This window comes from Opisthocomus hoazin, chromosome 10 (genome assembly GCF_030867145.1).
Source record: "Opisthocomus hoazin isolate bOpiHoa1 chromosome 10, bOpiHoa1.hap1, whole genome shotgun sequence".
NCBI classification, from domain to species: domain Eukaryota; kingdom Metazoa; phylum Chordata; class Aves; order Opisthocomiformes; family Opisthocomidae; genus Opisthocomus; species Opisthocomus hoazin.
The window spans coordinates 30,136,440-30,155,013 of record NC_134423.1 but is presented as its reverse complement, the minus strand read 5'-3'; the positions used below and the strand labels follow the sequence as shown (position 1 = coordinate 30,155,013).

Here is an 18,574-nt window from a genome sequence, read left to right as displayed (position 1 = left end):
CTTCCAAAGCACCTTCCTTTCTACCTTTCTCTGATGAAAAGTTCTGCTGAGGTGGCACTGACTTTTAAAATACAAATTCGAATAGAATAGAATAGAATAGAATAGAATAGAATAGAATAGAATAGAATAGAATAGAATAGAATAGAATAGAATAGAATAGAACAGATTTGTGCCACAGGACTTGGGTTTTTCACAACACTCTTGATTGTGTTCCTCCATCCTTTAGAAATTGTCCTAACCCTGAATGTATTTAACTTTGACTGTTTTACAGCCATATGGTACAACACATATATGTCATACAACAGTGTGGATTAAGAGTGTTGTGGTTACTGTCAGTAATCCAAGTTACATTGATTTGAGAATGGAAAAGCATAAACTTCAAAGGTGTGAAATTACCAGTGCTGTGGCAGTTCCCAGGTGTTCAGAAGTGGCGTGCCAGGCTGTTGTGTAGCACCTTATTCCCTGTTCACTTCCTAAGTTAAATGGCTGCTTATATTCACCATCCTTAACGATTTTCAGGTTTGTTCTGTCCTTAGTGTGACTCTTGCTGGCATCGCGTGTAGAACATTCTACTGCTGTTTACGGACTGTATTTTTCTTTCATGTCCAGATCTCATTAATGTCTGTCTGTCTTCATTAGTTGCCATCCATTGTCTGGAGAATGTAGCTGCAGAGCTGGCTGGGCTGGACTCTACTGCAATGAAACCTGTCCCCCTGGATACTACGGCGAAGGCTGCCAGCTGACCTGCCCTTGCCAGAACGGCGCAGATTGTGACAGCATCACAGGGAAGTGCGTGTGTGCACCAGGATATATGGTAGGCGAGAGCTGGGAATAATGGGGCATTTTGTAAGGTACCTGCAAAAAATTAAAGAAGATTTTAATCTGATTTCAAATAATATTTGCATAAAAGTGGCCAAGTGCAGGTAAATTTTCCCCGTTCTAAGTCCACATAATTCTCCTTTGAGCAGTGTCAACTTATTACTTCTGGTTATTTACTTAACATCAGTATTGTAAGTTTATAAGGATAAAGACATGGTTTCCCATCATATAGTCTAAGTCAAGACATAACAAAAAAGATGTCAGATTATTGTCTGCCTGGAAGAGCAGAAATAGAATTCTCATGGCCTTTCAGCATGTTCCTTGTCAGTCACACTGTGATTTTAATAGATGAAGATGTTTTAAAATGTTACAAATGATAGAGCAATTTATGTCTTTTCTGAGCATATATGGCAGGTGTCTTTTACCTGAGCATCAGAAAGAGCTTCAGACATTCTGAGGTAAACAAGCCTTACATTTTATGGAGGAGATAGATAGATATAAAATGGCTGAAGAAATCAGCCAAGATGAAACAACAAAAATCCAGAATTAATGATTGCCAGGTTGCAGCAGAAAGTATTAGGACATGGATCCAGGTGTCCAGTCCTGCTACAGCTGGGCGTAATGGAACTCTTGCTGGTATGTTCCCTGGATATCCATGTATGAAGCACCTGTTTACTTCAGGAGCACACCGTGGAAGAGATCTGTAGGCTGTGTTTAAGAAACAATACTTCCTAAAGAAAAAAAAATGTTTTCAAGAGCCAATTCCACCACAACTTCATTAGGAGTTTTCTTCCTCTAATATGTGTCCTTAATTTTACATGATCTGTCCCCACAGGCCTATTTATATGTTTTCTGTACTATTATAGTCATTATTAGTTATAATTAATATGTTTATTAGAAATCAAGCTTCAGATTCAAAGACATTCCCAATAGTTTTAGAACTTCCACTGACATGTAGGAGCCAACTAGAACGTGCAGCCTCCTAGATGAGTTTTACCCGCTACTGTTTTAAGTTACAACTTCACAATGAGGTGAATAAATATCTTCAAATACCAGGGAACAGGAGGTGTGATCTTTGACCATGTTGTAGCTCGTTTGATTTGCATTTATGAAACATGGTGGACATCATACCAGGTAGCTTTAGAAACAATGGGAGGGGAGTGACATGTTGGATCTGGACGGCAGAGCACCCATATCCTGCCAGCAGCGCCCACTCCAGTGTTTGGGCTTTTCTTGAAGAAATGTTGCAGTATACAACAGGGACATATGCTGCTGTCACCTATAGGGGAAGGCTGCCCAGCTGTGTGACAGGATCCATAGTGTGGGACTCCTGTATGCGATTAGGGGGTTGCTAACGCCTTTTTAGCCTCCCTTCATTTTAAATCCACACCTGAGCTTACAGCCACCAACTGTCATCTCCAGAACTGTGGAACTGGAGTTGTGGCTTAAAGACACTTTTGTTCTCTGCTTCGTGTCCACAGCTGAACCTGAAAGCTGGAGCTTCCATCTAGTTTCCAGGGTTTCTCTGAATGCTGGGTGTAAACGGATTTATTTAGGTGTGAGGGGTAGGACTGTCAAAAGCATCTATGCAAGATACTAGTACTTAGAGATGTAAAAAAAAAGAAGAAAAGGGCTTTGAAGTTTGATTCCCTGCTTGCACTAACAGAAAAAAAGAATTTATCTTCTCTATACAGTGGTGATACACAAGTATTAATATAAAGTGGAGGAAAAAATGAAGGCAGCAGCCTGTTAGTAACAAATACAAAGTAAAAAGATATTGAGATCTTCTTTCTTATCTGTTCAAGTTTGCAGCACAAAAATATTTTGGGACACTTTGCTGTACACATTTAAAAAAAAAGCACAGTTTTTCTCATATATATTGCTCCAAGACAGTATTATTGCGGGCACGAAGCCTGGGAAGTTCGTATTGCATTGCTTCAAAATAATATTTAATCTCATAATAAAGAGCTTTCTTGCATTGACATTTAAACAGCTTGGTTATTGAGGATAGCTCTATAATCACTGAAGCATATTTAGGCATTAGTATCATTGCTCTCTCATAATATACTATAATCTCTGGCAATTAGTCCGTGAGGGGAAGTAAAGCCTTGAAATTGCTAATTTATTGCCTCTGAAGCATATTTGTCATTCGTATGCATGCCAGATGACTGGAGTTGCAATAGTTCTTTCAAATGCTAGAGAACATAGGCTGTAAAGAAAACTCGAGAGGAACCTTTGCTTCCTACCCCGGAATGGCGGAGTCCTGCCGAGCTGCGCGCTCCGTCGTCCGGGCAGGGAGAAGGCGTCAGCACTGCTTCACGACGCAGCCCACAGGTCACGGGAAGGATGCTGGGGGGCCAGAACCCTCTCCAGGCTTGAAGTGACTTATCTCACTGACACACTCATGACCAGAGTTTGCCTTCAAATATGCCTGCCTGCCTCTTGCCGAGGCAGTGGGAAGCTTTGCCTGCGGGTATAATTCTGCCCTTGAATTCAGCTAGCCTGCAAGCGAGCGGCGCGACTGTTCCTGAATGCAGGATGTCTCTTTTGGCAGCGCTGACAATAGAGTGATGCTAATACAGAGCTGGGCAGAGCTAATTATTCAGGGAAGCCAGAAATGAATCCCTCTTGCTTTTTCTAGCATGAGGCTTGGCTGATGTAGCTACAGGGTCAGGAATTTTGCCATCTGATTGGGACAAGTGAAAGCAGGATCAATGTCTTGCATTTTACAAAAACGTTTGATCTACACATGATTTTATACAGCAGAGCAGGCTGAAGGATTTCTAAGTAAAGAGAGAAGGAAGAGAAGATGATGGGACATGGGATATAACTGCAAAATCTAACTGCAAAGGCAGAGAGGTAGGACATTTGGGTTACTGGATGCCTAGAAAACGTAGTGACCAAGAAATGACAGACTCTTCCTGACAAAGCGCTCCTCCAGCCCACTTCTTTTGCACAGATGGCTTGTTTTTTAACTGTGCCCTGCCTCGACTGTGTCAGGGCAGCTGGGCTGGGTTTCAGAATGAATCATCTGCAATCGCAGCCAAAACAGGGACATTTTGTTGGGATGCAGAACAAGCCATTAAAAACACAAAGCATCTGGTCACCTTTATTAAATGTATTAAGTGGAAAGGCAGCCATCCCATAGGTTGACAGGTACGTGAGCAGAGCACTTCATTTTTGGAAGTTAAGCAGACTCAAGTTTTAAAATAAAAATGTACATTGTAGCTCAGAAAATCGTACATTATGTATTAGCTGTTACATTTCCAAAAATTCAAATGCCAAAGCTAAATATTGGTGAGCTTGCAGTTTTGGACAGAATTTCAAAACATTTTAGGTCTTCTTTTTTTGATGAATATTTTGGGTCAATCTCAACAACCAGATTTGCACATGCCTACCTCTGAAAACAAATTAGACTGCTGTAAAGATGTTCTTGGGTGCTGGTAGGGGTGATTTGTGTGAAGTTCTGATATGACTGTGCTCACACGAGGGGACTGCACTATTTTAACTGCATGGGTGTCCAAACCACACTGCAGACACGGTGTGTAGGTTTGACTGAAGAGGTGGCTGAGAAATCTGAGTGATCCACACTCAGACCCCAAACAGCCTAGTTCTTGGAGGCGGCACAGAGGACGATAAAAATAGGATAAGAGGAGCAGTGGAGACACAACAAAATCTTCTTCCTCAAAATCACAGAGCATGCTAGAGCTGCTCCTCATATGCTCCAGCAGTAGAGGCCACACTGTGGGCCTGTGCTTAATGCATCTCACTTGTGAAGAGAGGTTAAAGGTTGTATCAATTTAATTAAGGTGATTGCAGGGAATCATCGTGATAAGCATGCCAATAGGGCACTTCCCTGAAACTGGTATTTTTAACATATTTGAGGATTGCCTCTCTGTACTCGTGTGATGCATTGCCAGTGATGCTTTTCTGAAAAGCAACTGTGAAAAGCCATTCTACTGCCATCTCGTTTGTGGCAAGAAGGAATCTGATAAACACACACAGGGAATACACAAAGATTAGCTGTAAAAAGTATAGAGGGAGATTCTTGACTGGTAGAAGCTGGATCCTTACTCCCACGTGTACATAGTCGCTCCTTGCAATAAATTACTGGGATGCAATTATGGGGGTGGTGAAAGGGGTTATACTAATTTGTACCTCCCCCTCCTTCCAAACTCTGCTTTAAGATGCTCTCTTACAAGCTCACTGAAGTCAGTTGTGCAGTAGGGATGTAAAAGAAATCAGGATTTGCCCTGTCCTCTCTTCTTTTGTTTTTGGTTCATTGAATTTTATTCCTGTAATTCAATAAATGTGGTGAAGAAGGCCAGAGGATATGAATTAAATATGACAGGAGACCACAGGAATCCTGACCTTCTGTCTCACAAGGAAATCTTGAAACCAACCCCCTGCACGTACCTATCAGCATTCCAGCTACTGAAATCATTATAAATGCTATCAAAATACAACGAAGTTCACCTTCTCCATTGCACAGCTAATTGCAACTTTGTTGGAAACAGTAGCTATCTAGAGACCTCATCCTGTGATATGCCTTTTTTTCTTTATGGATGCTTTGTTTTCTTCCTTTGAAAAATGGATTTAACTTCAAATGCTTTCATTCTGTCTATTGTGGCAAGGAGATGTGTAGTTAAAACATTTCTCAGCCCAAGACACTCTGAGAAAACTTTAACACTTATCTGTGGAATGTGCGGTCAGCTTTTACTTCAGCGGGCACTTCGGTCTATATTTCACTTCTAGATGACAGAACTTATATTACTTTAAAGAGTTCATCTATTTATGCTGCAATTTTTTGAAGACCTGTCTGCTTTTATTGAACCCTGCATGCTGGCAAGCAAAGCTAGCACTTCATCACCAGAATGAAAGAATTCATTCTGACATTTTTCTATTCCTTGACTATATTGGTAGAACCCATACAAGCCAATCATAGGACAGGAAAGTATGGAAACTATAGGAATGATGACCTCTTACTAGAAGGTTTTTCAACTTCTGGAGTGTCACTTGGATTCTCTAAGTCTATCCAAGATATATCCCGGTACTGTGCATCTATAGCCTTTTGCATCCTCTGTTGACTTTGCATCAGAATTGCAATTTAAAAACACAATAAAATAATGCCTTTCAAAGATATCTTTATCTAAGGGCTTATGTATATGTATCTCCAGCTGAGCTCAGTGGGAATCCATGCACTTAAGGACTGAAACACAGGCTGAAGATGGGTCTATAACTCCATAATTTTGTCGAACATGCCAGAGTTTCTCAACATAATGCTTTCCCTACCACAGGGGTACAAACCGCTGCCGAGATTTACGTGTACATGCCTGCACATCAGAGTAAAAGCCAGCCCCTGTAACGCACAATGAACAATAGCTGGAGCACTTAGTAAAAATAAATGTATATTATAGTGCTATAAACCTATTCAAATGCATAGCAAATGTATAACAAATATTGTGACAAATAATCTCTCAGTCAGTACAAACACCCCCTCCCCACATTCTCAGGCCAGTCTTAGCCTGCCCCATGCCTACCCAGTGAGTAAAATGACCAATTTACCCTTCTACAGAACTGAGGAGAACCATAATTTTGTGTCACCTGTAGCGCTCATAAGGAACTTACAGGTCCAGTCTGTAGAGTGTTCTGGCCATGACTGGCTTCCTTCTGGTGCATACGATATCCCTTGTTCCCTGAAGAAAATATACAGGAGAGAGAAAACAATCTTTCCCTCTATATGAAAAAAAGTTGAAGCTTGCTCTCCTGTCCTCCACCCTTAAAATTCTCTCTGTTGTCTGAAAAAAAAAAAGCCAATAGAAAGGAGCATGTTATCTTATCTTTAATTGAATTTTCCCTGAAGGACCGAAATCCCAGGTAGGTCTGGAAGAATTTGAAGAATCATTGCCTGTAGGTATTTTCTAAACACTCAAGGTTGATAAATACAAATTTATCAGAATATTCCCTCTCTTCTACATATTTGCTTTCATCTTTATTCTAAATGTGTGATCCTTCACCACTTCAGAAGGAAGCAGGAAAAAATGAATGAGACTTCTTTGTCTCATAAGCCCTTGGTTCAGTAGTAAAGTTATTTTATAAATTTCACAAAATTCTTAATATAAAAAATGAACCTAAGATTTGAGATAGTGGATCTGTTTTGGGGGCTTTAACTCATTTAAATGATCAGTTTCTCTTTGAGATAACTCCAAAAGTACTTTAGTGGAAGCTCATCTCAGAGCAACAGGACACCTCATCAAAAGGTTTAAAAAGAAAAGACGAGGGGAAAAAAATCTTCAATAGAGCCTGTGTCCTTTTATCCTTGATTTACCGAGCATATCAGTTACCCCCCTTTGTTAAGAGCTCTTTTCATTTACACATATAAAATAAATTCAACCATTTTATCAAGATGTTCTCGTTACCAACCACCAGTATAAATTTTATTTGCTGTAGGTGGGGAAAAGGTTTTCTGGCACAGCAGTTGTCCAATTAACTGGAGCATTACAGGCAACAGAAATAGTTTGCCCAGTCTCATTTCGTGAATTACCTAGATGCACAAGGAAGATGCATTTTCTTCTCCCGGGTTTGCTATTTGTATTCATAATCCAATGTCTCAAACCCGTTGTGAATGGCTAGCAGTAGTGGCAATGTGTGCGTAAAAAGGCATCCATACTGTGCAGGTGGGTTTGAGCGTAGGCTGTAGCTGGCAGTGAGTGAATTATTAAGTAATAATAAAAGTAATACAAATTGTCCTATAAGTAGTGGAGCTAGAAGAGCCTTGTCTTCCATAGATTTCTCCCCTTAGCCCCCTGGCCTTTCCTATCCCACAGTGGTAACCCTGTCTCTCTGTCAGGCCTCCGATGACACTTCCGCTAGCAAAGGACACTCAGACGGGCTCAGGGACCTCAAATTTATGTAATCCCCTCCCTGCATAACCAGGTTAAAAGTACCATGCATCGCATTCCCAAAAAAGGAGAGGATTTTGCCTGAGCAAAACCTGAACTCTTTCCTATTTGTTGGTTTTTCTTTTGTTTCTCCTTGATTATTCCACAGTTCTTAGTAGACTTCATTTGAAGATGTTTGGGACTATCCCCCTGCAGTCATGGCGAATTCCCTAGCTACCCCTGAAGTAAACAGACATAGGCAACCAGAAAGGCAAAACCAGCCCAGGAGGGCTATCACTGGTGATGCGAGGGGGAAAGTCCCTGCTTGGTTACACAGAGAGTAGTGGGAACAAGCTGAAGAAACAGCAAGAAGACCTGAGAGTTTCGAAGTGTTCTGAACAATTTGGAGAAGACATTTGGTCAAAATCAGCAAGAAGAAGATGCAGCCTCTTTGATAACAGATACCAATGTGAGTTTTAGGTCTGGGGCTAAAGTGGAAGGCAGGGATATGGGAAATTAAACTGAAATAACTTTAAAAAAATGGAAGATGTAACGGTGCCGTGGGAAACCATGATTGGAGAAGTTAAAAATTATATTCACGTGGTGCTTGAAAAGTGGATAAAGATGAAAATGCTAGTAATTGTGAGACAATCAGTCACAACAACACAATCAGGTCCTCTGTACTAACTGGCTGCATCCTAGAGCCCGCTTTCCTGGTTCTGGTCTCTGAGGAATACGCTGGCCTTCAAACTTGCATTTTCTTGGTGTCTTCTAGATGGAGGTAAGTCTCAAAACTCATCTGATAATTTTTTTTAAGCTTACAAATTACTTGACAAGTAGATGTGGAACAAGAAGTGGATCTCAAGAAGGCAACAAAACCCACTCTGTTCCATACAGTCTGATTAAGAGTGAGCTGGAAAATTGTTCTTGAAATGAAAGAACTGTCACTTCCTAGTTGTACAGAAGTTTTTCTGCCAGCTGGGCTGCATGTTGAGACATCTGAGCTTATTAACGTAAATCAAAACATCTCATGCCCAATGTCTTGGTACATTCCTCATGTAAATAGAGCTGGTCAGGAATCACTTGTACTTATCAGTATTTTTGCATATTCGTAGACCAGAAGAGAAGTACCTCTGAATTGCATCTTGATATCCTTTTTCATTGATGACCTCTGAATTTTCTTACCCACTTCTCTATGCGTGCAAAAGTACATATTTATGTGTGTGAAATGGCTGTACCTCTGTTATTTTTTTGTAGGCCATTGGGACTAATAACAGACTATAAAGTTTTGCATCCCTAGGCTACTAGGTCTGAACCAGGCTAGGTCAATAGAGATTGAAAATTATCTTCTTTCCGCTCTGCAGTGGCCTGCATGAAATGGCTTTGGTCTCAGTCCAGCTCCCTGTGGATCAGTCTGTACATCACAAACCCCATTTCTATCAGCTGTGACTGGCAAATTTGCTGGCAGACTGAGCCGTTTTACCATTTTTCCTTCACAAACCATTGCTTCAGGTCAAGCTTGGTGACGTGGCTGTGTGATCCATTTCAAAGTCCCTGTAGGACTTTTTCGGGGGACAAACAGCACAGGTGCTCAGAGCTTTTGGAACAGCACCCTTCATAAGCATTGCAAGCCACCACATTGTATTGCATCTTTCTTAAATGGCAGGTGCCTTTCTGAAAAGTCAATCCACTTCTGAGATGGCCCTGCCACATGTAGACCAGGAAACAATGAACATCACCTCGATGCAAAGAAACTGGATGTGGGCTAAACCCAGTATTTCAATAACAACTCACAAGTGGATTCTTCCAGCTCTGCTGTGTTACAGGAGAAGATATCCTACACACGATCCCAACAGTGAAGTTCATTATGGGAAGGCCACCTGTGTATTCCAAGGCTTTCAGACGAAGCCGCTCCCCTATTGATTCTTATATCAATGAACCAGGCGCTCGCTGCCTATTAGGCTTGTTGGTGTTCTCCCCCTGGAGCTCGTACGGACCAATTAGACATTTCTGCTGGAGCACCAGCAGCCACAGCATTTAGGAGCCTGTGTTCTCCTAAACCCTGGCAGTGCTCCTTGTCAGTGCCTGGCTGCATGAGCCATAATGAAGGGTCTTCTGTCATTTCAGGGCATTTGTTGTACACTTCTGAACAAGTGAACTATTGTACCACAGTATTTAACAAGGTCACCGGATGCACAAGACACAGTGGGGCTCCCTCAGTTGTGGAAACTGCATCCCTTTCTCTGAATTCAATGGAATTTTTCAGACCCTTTTATGAGCTACTTCTATTTCATTTTGTTTGCTCACTCTCTTACCAAGGTCCAGAAATTGTCTGTGACAGCTCAAATTCTACTTTTTCAGCCCAAGTTTACCTGAACACAACTGCTAGCTTCAGTAGGATTGTCCCAGATATACAAGGGTGGAGTCTGTCTCAGTGCATGCCTCTGCTAATGAGCACTTCTTCAGTCACATACAGTGTCTATAACTTGATAAGAGCTGTGAGCAAGTCCCAGGTCTCCTTGCCTTTCTTCTTATATTTACTTTTACTTCTGGGCTCTGCTGCAGTTTTATTTACCTGAATAACTCCAAAGTTTTTGTAAGTGGGTCCAAAGGAACCAACTTCATGTAGAAAGCGTGAAAGCCTTTGCCTTTTTTGCTAGTTGACATATTTCCTGTATTTTACCCTTAATTGGCAATGTAGCTATGTCAAATTGCATTTCTGTTACTGTATCCTCATTCAGAATCAGTGGAGCTCAATATTCTGTTCAGACTGAGTTATTCGATCTGAATTTTGCAGAGGAATAAACTGCTTGCCAATAGCAGTATCTCTTTTCATCTGTTAAGCTTCTAAATGTATATATCTTTATCCACACTGTCTGTGGATCCATGCATAAAAGTGTTGGTAGCTGACTCTCCTGGTTGTTCAAATTGCAAACTGACTTCATTAAAACCACCTAAGTATAGGATTTAAGTCACAGGTTGGTTTTTCTTTTTATTTTCTAACTATACTGTCAAAGGAAAAGACTTCATCCTTTCCAATCAGACATAGAAAATCCTCATGTGCTTGCTTATGCCAAAGAGCAACTGAAATTTTACTGGATCTTGAACTCTTTTCATGTAGGTTTTGGATTTAGGAATATCAGTTGAAGTTTGAAAGGGATATCTGTTTATCTGCCTGTGTATGATTGCCAGGTTATTTACCAGCTTTTCAGAAGGTAAATCGCAAACCCCATTAGCTTACAGTTGGCGTATCTTTTCTTTTTTAGATGCTTTCTTATTTTGCTTTGATCCTTTCACATGAGGATCATGCAGCTCAGAACCAAGGTCAGCCACAGGTGTTAGCATCATCAGCCCCATACCTGCATATTTTCCATCCACATTGCTGCTTCTGTGGCTTCAGTGCTCTTAGCAAGAGACCAGCTGAGGAGACCTGCTGCGTACAGCACATTTAACTCCTCCTGGCCTCCGTCCACCCAGCGTGTGCGAACAGGAGCTCAGGCATACACTGATGCACTGAACTTCTTTGGCAGCTTCTGCTGCAGAAAGGTGCCGGTCTCAGCTAGTGACCGCACTGGTGAGTGCAGACAGTGCGCGTGGTAGGGAAGATTAAATCTGAGACTATGCGTAGACTTTATCCCTAATTGTATAGCACAGCTGCAGAAGAAAACTAAAAGCAGGTTTGCAAATAGTGCATAACTATTGGGATTGTCAAACATAAAGACAGTAGCAAATTTGGGGAAAGGTTTCTTGTTACTGAATGACTGGGTAGGTTGAAATTCAGTGTGCAGAAATGTAGGGTAATAGACGATGGGAAAATAACGTTAAGTAAATACAGAAAAGATGAGTTCTAATTTAATTCCTACCATGCAGGAAAAGAGATCAGGCAATCACAGTGGATAGTTTTCTGAAAAACTCAGAGTGCTCAGCACCAGTCAAAAAACAAATGAATCCAGACTGCCAGACAGAGTAGTTAGAATGATCAGGAAGAGAATGAAATGGGACAGAAAAACCATTTTTGTAGTATTGTGTAAATCCATGATCTATCTAAATCCTAAATTACTGCGTACAGTTTGGCTGATTCCTGCTTACAAAGGGAATAATGGAAGTAGCGAATGGTGACAAAGATCATCTTTTATATGGAAGAGCTTCTATACAGAGAGTGACTTGATAAGCTAGAACTCAGCTCAGAAAACAGATGGCTGAGGAGGGATACGACAGAGATCTATGGAGCTGTGGATGGTGCATAGAACATGAACAAGGGATGGTTATTTACTATTTCTAATAACACAGGAACAAGGGGCAACCAATTAAATGATTGCACAGCAGGTTTAAAGACAAAGATAGTGCTTTTCACAGAATGCGTAATTAAATTGTGAAATGGCTCCCATAAAATGAGAAAAAGAGTGGGATGATTTTGCTTAGAAAAGGGGTCACCAAGGGTAGATAAGCGAGAGGTCTTGTTCACCATGGGGGAAGGGGAAGGAGGAATGCATGTTTGGTATTTATCATGGTATAAGTTTCCCAATTAAAAATCAGGCAGTGGATTTGAAGCAAACAAATAAAGATAATTTTTCTCCTTTATATTTATAATTAAACTGTGGATCTTCTTGGCAGAGGACGTCATAGAGACTGAAAGTACAAATGATACCTTTTATTTCCTGGTTTTGCTAATGTCCTTTTTGCAGACCTGTTCAGACCTGTCAGCCAAAGCCCAAACTTATTATTGCAAAAACATCAGGAGGCCACAGTTGTTCTACAAGGTAGATCTCGGACTGTGCCACTCAGCCTATGTGGACAGAGCACAAACCATCTCTAGTTGCCAGGCAGAGATACTCCCAGCAAATAGCTGGTGCAGAATTGTCATAGCCAGCTCTGAATTGTCACTCTGAAGTACACTGCACTGTGCTCAAATGCTTCTCCATGTTTCCAAACGGTTTAGGTTTCTGTTAGCCACTGCTCTATTCTGCCCAAACCTGGGAAAGAAAACGGTGGAACTGCACATAGTGTGTTAAAATCTTTTCTTTACCATAGCGATAACTCCAATTCAGACTCCTCCATTTAAAAAAGCAGAAGAGAACAGCTTTTTTTCTCTCTACCAACAGTATTCAAGGACTGTGATTTAGTATTTTGACATACTTAGCTCGCTTCTGTCCTGCAATTTGGACACAAGTAGCTTGTTGAGCACATCATGAATAGCACACGTACCAAGTACACACTTCTCGGGCACGTAAACACTTTCCACTGACTTGCAATAATGCACATTGTGCCTGGGCCATTTTGCCTTTTGGGACATTTAATTGTGATATGGCTGTGGTTTTTGGAGCATTTTAGAAGAGCAGCTCATCAAAGTTGAGTATAGTAACAGCAGTGAGCCCCACAGATGTTTGAAACTTCATAGCTTCCCCAGAGTTAAGTTTAAAATATTCTGAGAGTTTGGTCCATGCCTCACTGGAATAAATCTGAAGTGGCCCTAATCCAGATTTAAATTGCTTTAACTAGACAGAGGACTTGGTTATCCAGCTGGCTCCAGAATGTATGTTAGTAACCCTCATGACAGAGACATGATTGACCTGCCTTGATATTTTCCCATTAGCTAAATCTAAACCCATGTGTTACAGATGTTTTCATTTCTGAAATATCTGCTCCACAAAAAATCCCCCCCAGCTCTACTGTGAACGGGATCAGGAGGGTTTTTTCCCATCTTGCCCTTCTGCAGCCAGCTGCCGGGGCTGGCCGAGCTCCGCGCACCCATCCGCTTCAGCTGCACACCGACCTCCGCCGTGTTTTCTGCACTGCGCGTGGCTGTGTTGCTCGTGCTCCATCGCAGGCTGCCTGTGGGAGGCTGTCCTCTCAGGTGTGATGCGCCGTCTCACCAGATGAAACGTCCCGAGGAAATGATGTAGGAGTTGTTTTACCCAGTCTAAATCCAATCTCCTATTTTTGGAGAGGTCCCTCCTGGATGAATGTGTTTTGTGATATTTTATTAGGTGCAAAGTGCTGACTGTATGAAAAAATCTTGTTCAGAGGTTGATGATCATCTTTTTTACTCTCCACACTACTTTCCTTGTGAATACATTTAATTATATGATGCTGTATTCATTGCCTTGCTGACACTAAAGTGCTCCGCAGTTAAGGCCTAAATACTAAACCAGGCAGATATTCAAGCGTTGTAAAGTTAGTCTAGATTTTTTTGCCAGCAACAGTGCCACACTGATTTATGGGAAGCGGAGGGGAGGCTGCTATCTTTTGCCTGCTCTCTTTATTAAATTCTCTTTCTTTTTTTTAATGCCCATATTTAGGTGGCTTGAACAGTAGGAATGGATTTTTTTAATTGCAGATAACTGACTGATATTTGGCATATTTTTAGAGCATTCACTGGTGGTGAGGGCGATTGCAGTGCTCACTGACAGAAATCCAAGTCAGGTTTGCTGAGTTTTAGTACGCAAAAATCCAATTTTTTAAATGAAAGTTTTATTTGTGTTTGTTTTCACTTGATTTCATGGGGGCAAAAAGCCCTCACAAAGCTAGAATTTGCTGCCTTTATTCTTACAGAGTACTGCTCCACTTCAGCATTAGTTTTATTGTGCCAGAGCATTGTTCCTTTTGGATGTACGACACATGTTGGAGCTAAGATGCTGGAGGACAGGAGAGCGGTGGGATTCTGCGCACCCTCCGCTTCAGAAGATGAGACCTGTCTTGCACACGCAGTGTCTGTCAGTTTGTCTGTGCTGGTTTGCCGTACACCAATCATGCGGTGCATGCACATGGAAAAAACCCTTTTTGTGCCTAGAATGAGGGCACCCAGGGCAGCCCTGGTGCCACCAGTGCAGCCACCACAGCTCCCCTCCGTTACCTCTTTCCCATGAGTTCGTGGGACAGGGACATATTCAGACACGAGATCCCAGGGCCCAAGCCCTAGATTCCCAGTTTGGAGGGATCCTGAGCCAATGTGCAATGCCCAACTCTTTAGATGCCCGGATCCTTGCGTCCTGTGCAGTAAATCCCTCACAGCTGGGATTCACTGTGCTGAAAACCGTGAGGTCTGTGCAGTTAATTTCAGCTCTGCGTTTCCATACGTGATGTCCAGACTGAAAGGCTACACAAGTTCTCCAGTCTTGATAGGTGCAAATTATTCTCCAGGTAGCCCAATCCTGACCAAAAGCTTTTCGAAGCTGTAGCCAAAGGCTTCCCAGATGCCTGGTCAACGTGATGGGGAAGGTCCCTTGTGGGAAGATGGGTAAGCGCTCTGAAGCTCCTACAGCGCTTCCTGGTTTTGAAATAAAAATAACCCAAATATACTGTTAATTTATCTTGAATCAATTATGAGACTGTGTGATGGGAAACAGAAAAACCCAGATGGGGGAATGAGAGGCTCTAGGGGCCCAGCAGCCCAGGAATGAGAATCTGGCCCAGGTTCTTCTGTGGCCTTACTGAGGGAGTAGCATGTGTTACGCCAGTAGCCGCCTGTACCAGGCCACAGTAAATATATTTGGGGTTATAAAATAGGAATCCACAAAGTTCAGCCAGATTTTGTGCAAATAGTTTGGAAAATATCAAACCACAGTCACTTTGTGGTAACTTCTACTGCCTTCACACTCACTGCTCCCAGCTTTGCTTTTGCTTAACAAAGGCTTTGTCTATAACCAGTAAAATTAAATTAAACAGCCTGTAATAAAGTACTGTAAGTACTTGAAATTTACATTCTTTATAATAATTTTACTTACTACTCTCTTTATAACAAATAATGTTTCCATTTTGATTGTGTGCATGTTTTGCTGAATACTTTTGGTCAAACAACAAATGTAAGAGTTATTATCAGGCTGACTAATTTGGAACGGCATTTACTGTGAAATTTACTGTATGAATTAGCATATTAGCACAAATTCAGAGGTGAAATAAAATGCTGACATCCATTTTAAATGTTTGTAAATCCTTGTAAGATTATAGGAAGCGAAGTGGTAAGTTCTTCCCACTCCCAGAGGTAGCTGTGCTTGGTCCTTATGGCGCGCCCAGGTGTTCCAGTAAGCTCAGAGGACTGGGATGCCACTGAGGTGCAGACTGGGGAAGGCTTTGCAGATGGCTGTTGGAAGTGCTTTATGATTTAATGAAAGTCTTCGGCGTTCAGGATTGCCAGCGGTTGTGTCTTTGGATGAGTCACGAGCTGTAAAGTCACTTTTCAAACATGAGAAAGCTCTTTCTCATCTTTTCCACCTTACTCCATTTTCTCCCATGAAAAGGGCAAAGGGAAAAGCAGACTGGATAAGGTCAACAGTGGTTTCATTGTGCCGCTTTGGATGTGTATCAGACTCTAGCACAGCTACGCCATATCACCTTACAAAGTGGGTACAGGAACATTTGTCAGTTCTTAGTAACAGTGACTACCTGCAAACTGAACGCTTGGCTCGTACAGGGCACAAGATCCTTCCCCAACCTTTTTTCTGCATTTTATCATTAGCACCAATAATAGCATCTGCAGGGAGTAATTAGTAACACCCAGAGGGGAAAGGAATTCTGCCAGAGGACATCATTATGTCTGGAAAACTAAAGATGCTGTATAGCAAGGTCATGAATAAATTGTTTGAGTCTAGGGTGGGGAAGACCAGTAAAAGTACAAAGTTTCCTACAGCTGCTAATACGCTTATGAAGAGCACATTAATTTCAGCTGGAACACCATTAGGGAAATTAGTTTGTTCTGACAGTTTGTGTTGCTGGATACCATATGTTTACCTTGAGGGAATGTTTGTGGAGAACCACTTTGGGTTAATTGTAAATGTCACAATTAAATAAGTAAATATACAGAACGGTATCTGTGATCTGCATCGGCGCACAGAGACTGTGTACCAGCAAGCTGACGGGCCATGTAATGTGTGTACATACAAATATATACTTTTATGTGCTAAATCCATACCCATCAGCTTATCTGGACACACAGACATCAGGTACAAACAGCACCTGCACTTTGTCTTTCTGATCTGTTTATTGTTACATGCATATGGCACTGCACCGTGCCCTTTTTTCTAGTTAATGCCTGCACTGTGGGCTCTGCGAACCAAGCACGGAGCTTCCCTGGAGCTGGTGACAGGTGCTGCACCTCTAACTCATCTGGCACAGCAAAGACGAGGAGGGGAAGAGGGAGCAAATCAGATACGGTGGGGAAAATCTCAGATTAGTTGGAGTCACATTGCAGATTACCAAAGGTTCAAACCTGTTGCCTTTCAGTGTTGTCAGTCCCCCCTAATAATCTGCACAGGAGTTGAGGTTTTTCAGCACTTTGACAGATTAAACCGTAAGAGCACTCCAACAAACCTGTCACATAGGTTTTTATCATGCAAACTTGAGGCCAAGTTCAATAGCAGCCCTGTTAGTCTTCTGCACTGCAGAGGCCTTGAAAAATTGATTTTCTGTTTTGTCACTGACTTCAGTGGAACCAGGCTTTAGGCTTCCAAGGCAAATTTATTGCTGTAGATGGTAGCTACTTCTGAAATTCTTAATTTCACGTCCTTAAATAGCCAAACTTTCAGACAGATCAGGTATGGGTGCAGACTTTGCTGGGTGTCATTGACCATTTCTGAGTTACTAACTCCCCTTATGGTCTGGGATACCCTCTTTTTCCTTTGAAAATGCATTTCAGGGATTTAAAGACCTGATCCAAAAAGTACAGGAATAAATGCAAATCTCTATCGAACACCGGAAAAGAATTTTAAAGGGCGCTGGTCATTGTTTTCAGCAGGAATGTGTTTTTAACAGAAACAAGAAATCTAATCTGTTAGGGCAACATTAATCCAGGGAAAAGACTTTCTGAAGTGTCCAGAGCTTGTTAACACAGCTAACACCTGAGGCAGCAGTGTGTCTTTAAGTTCTGCTAATATTGTACTATAATAACTTCTGTGGAAGAAAATCTTCCCCTCTCCCTGAACAGAAACAAGACATATTATTGACTGCCATCTGGAAAGATGTATGCTCTGGCCCTCGTGAGTCTATTAATATTTGATGCTGATGGATGTGAGCTGGCAGCCTGAGTTATTAATGGAGTTTGGTTCCTTGGACCTCACCCTCAATACATAGGGGAGAATCGACAATAACAAACACTGCGTGCCCAAACCTCTCCTGGTGCTAGAAAAGTCCGTCATTTGGTTTCAGCAACAATTAGTATTTCTGAAGTACTTCAGGGTATGGAAGGTGATACAGGTGGTGTTAGTTACACTATATTGTCACATTCATTTTGAATTAAAGCTGACTTTTTAGCATGCCAGGGATCACAGAAGTGCATCTTCGCTATGTTGGGGTACTCCCATCAGATTTCAGTTTCAAACAAAAAAAGGCTCGCTCATGTCAGGTTCTGAGCAGCTGTCTGCAGGAGACCCTGTCTTTGGTGGTGCTGAGCAGCCGTCTTGCAGACTGGGGCCCGGGATGGTGTGGTGCAAAGCAGAGGGCAGGATCAGGCTGTGTCCCACACGGAGCCAGGCGCTTCCTGGAGCTGACCCTGGTCCCACCTCCAGTAAGGAGGGGCTTTCCGTTGGTTATGGTAGAGTCAGATTTGGCCCCTGAAATTAGGAAATAATACATTGGATAGATTTCAGAGGTATATTTTGATAAACTGGACCTTCTAAGGGAAAATGATGAAGAATATGAAGCATTTTTGAAAGTGTGTAATTGTCTATAAGTATCGTTCTGACCTGGAAAATAGACATGTGAAATACCAAGTTATTTATAGCTAGATTTCTTAATATAGCTTTAACATTTTTAGGGGTACGTGTTTGATTGAATTAGCTACTCCTTCCTATCATGTATACCACATCCAGACTTTTCACTGCTCTCATTAACCTCCTGATCTTAATAGAAAAAAAGAATAATCAACATAAGGAGCACAGCTG

At 41.7% G+C, this 18,574-nt stretch overlaps 1 protein-coding gene across 12 annotated transcripts in view; it reads left to right on the top strand.

Moving 5' to 3' along the window:
* MEGF11 (multiple EGF like domains 11) overlaps positions 1-18,574 on the top strand; it is a 283,040-nt gene that overhangs the window by 199,911 nt on the left and 64,555 nt on the right. For all 12 annotated transcript variants that reach the window (XM_075431918.1, XM_075431915.1, XM_075431925.1 and 9 more), the window contains one exon: positions 640-814. In XM_075431918.1, coding sequence (XP_075288033.1) covers positions 640-814 — 175 coding nt within the window. The remainder of the gene's footprint in view (positions 1-639; positions 815-18,574) is intronic.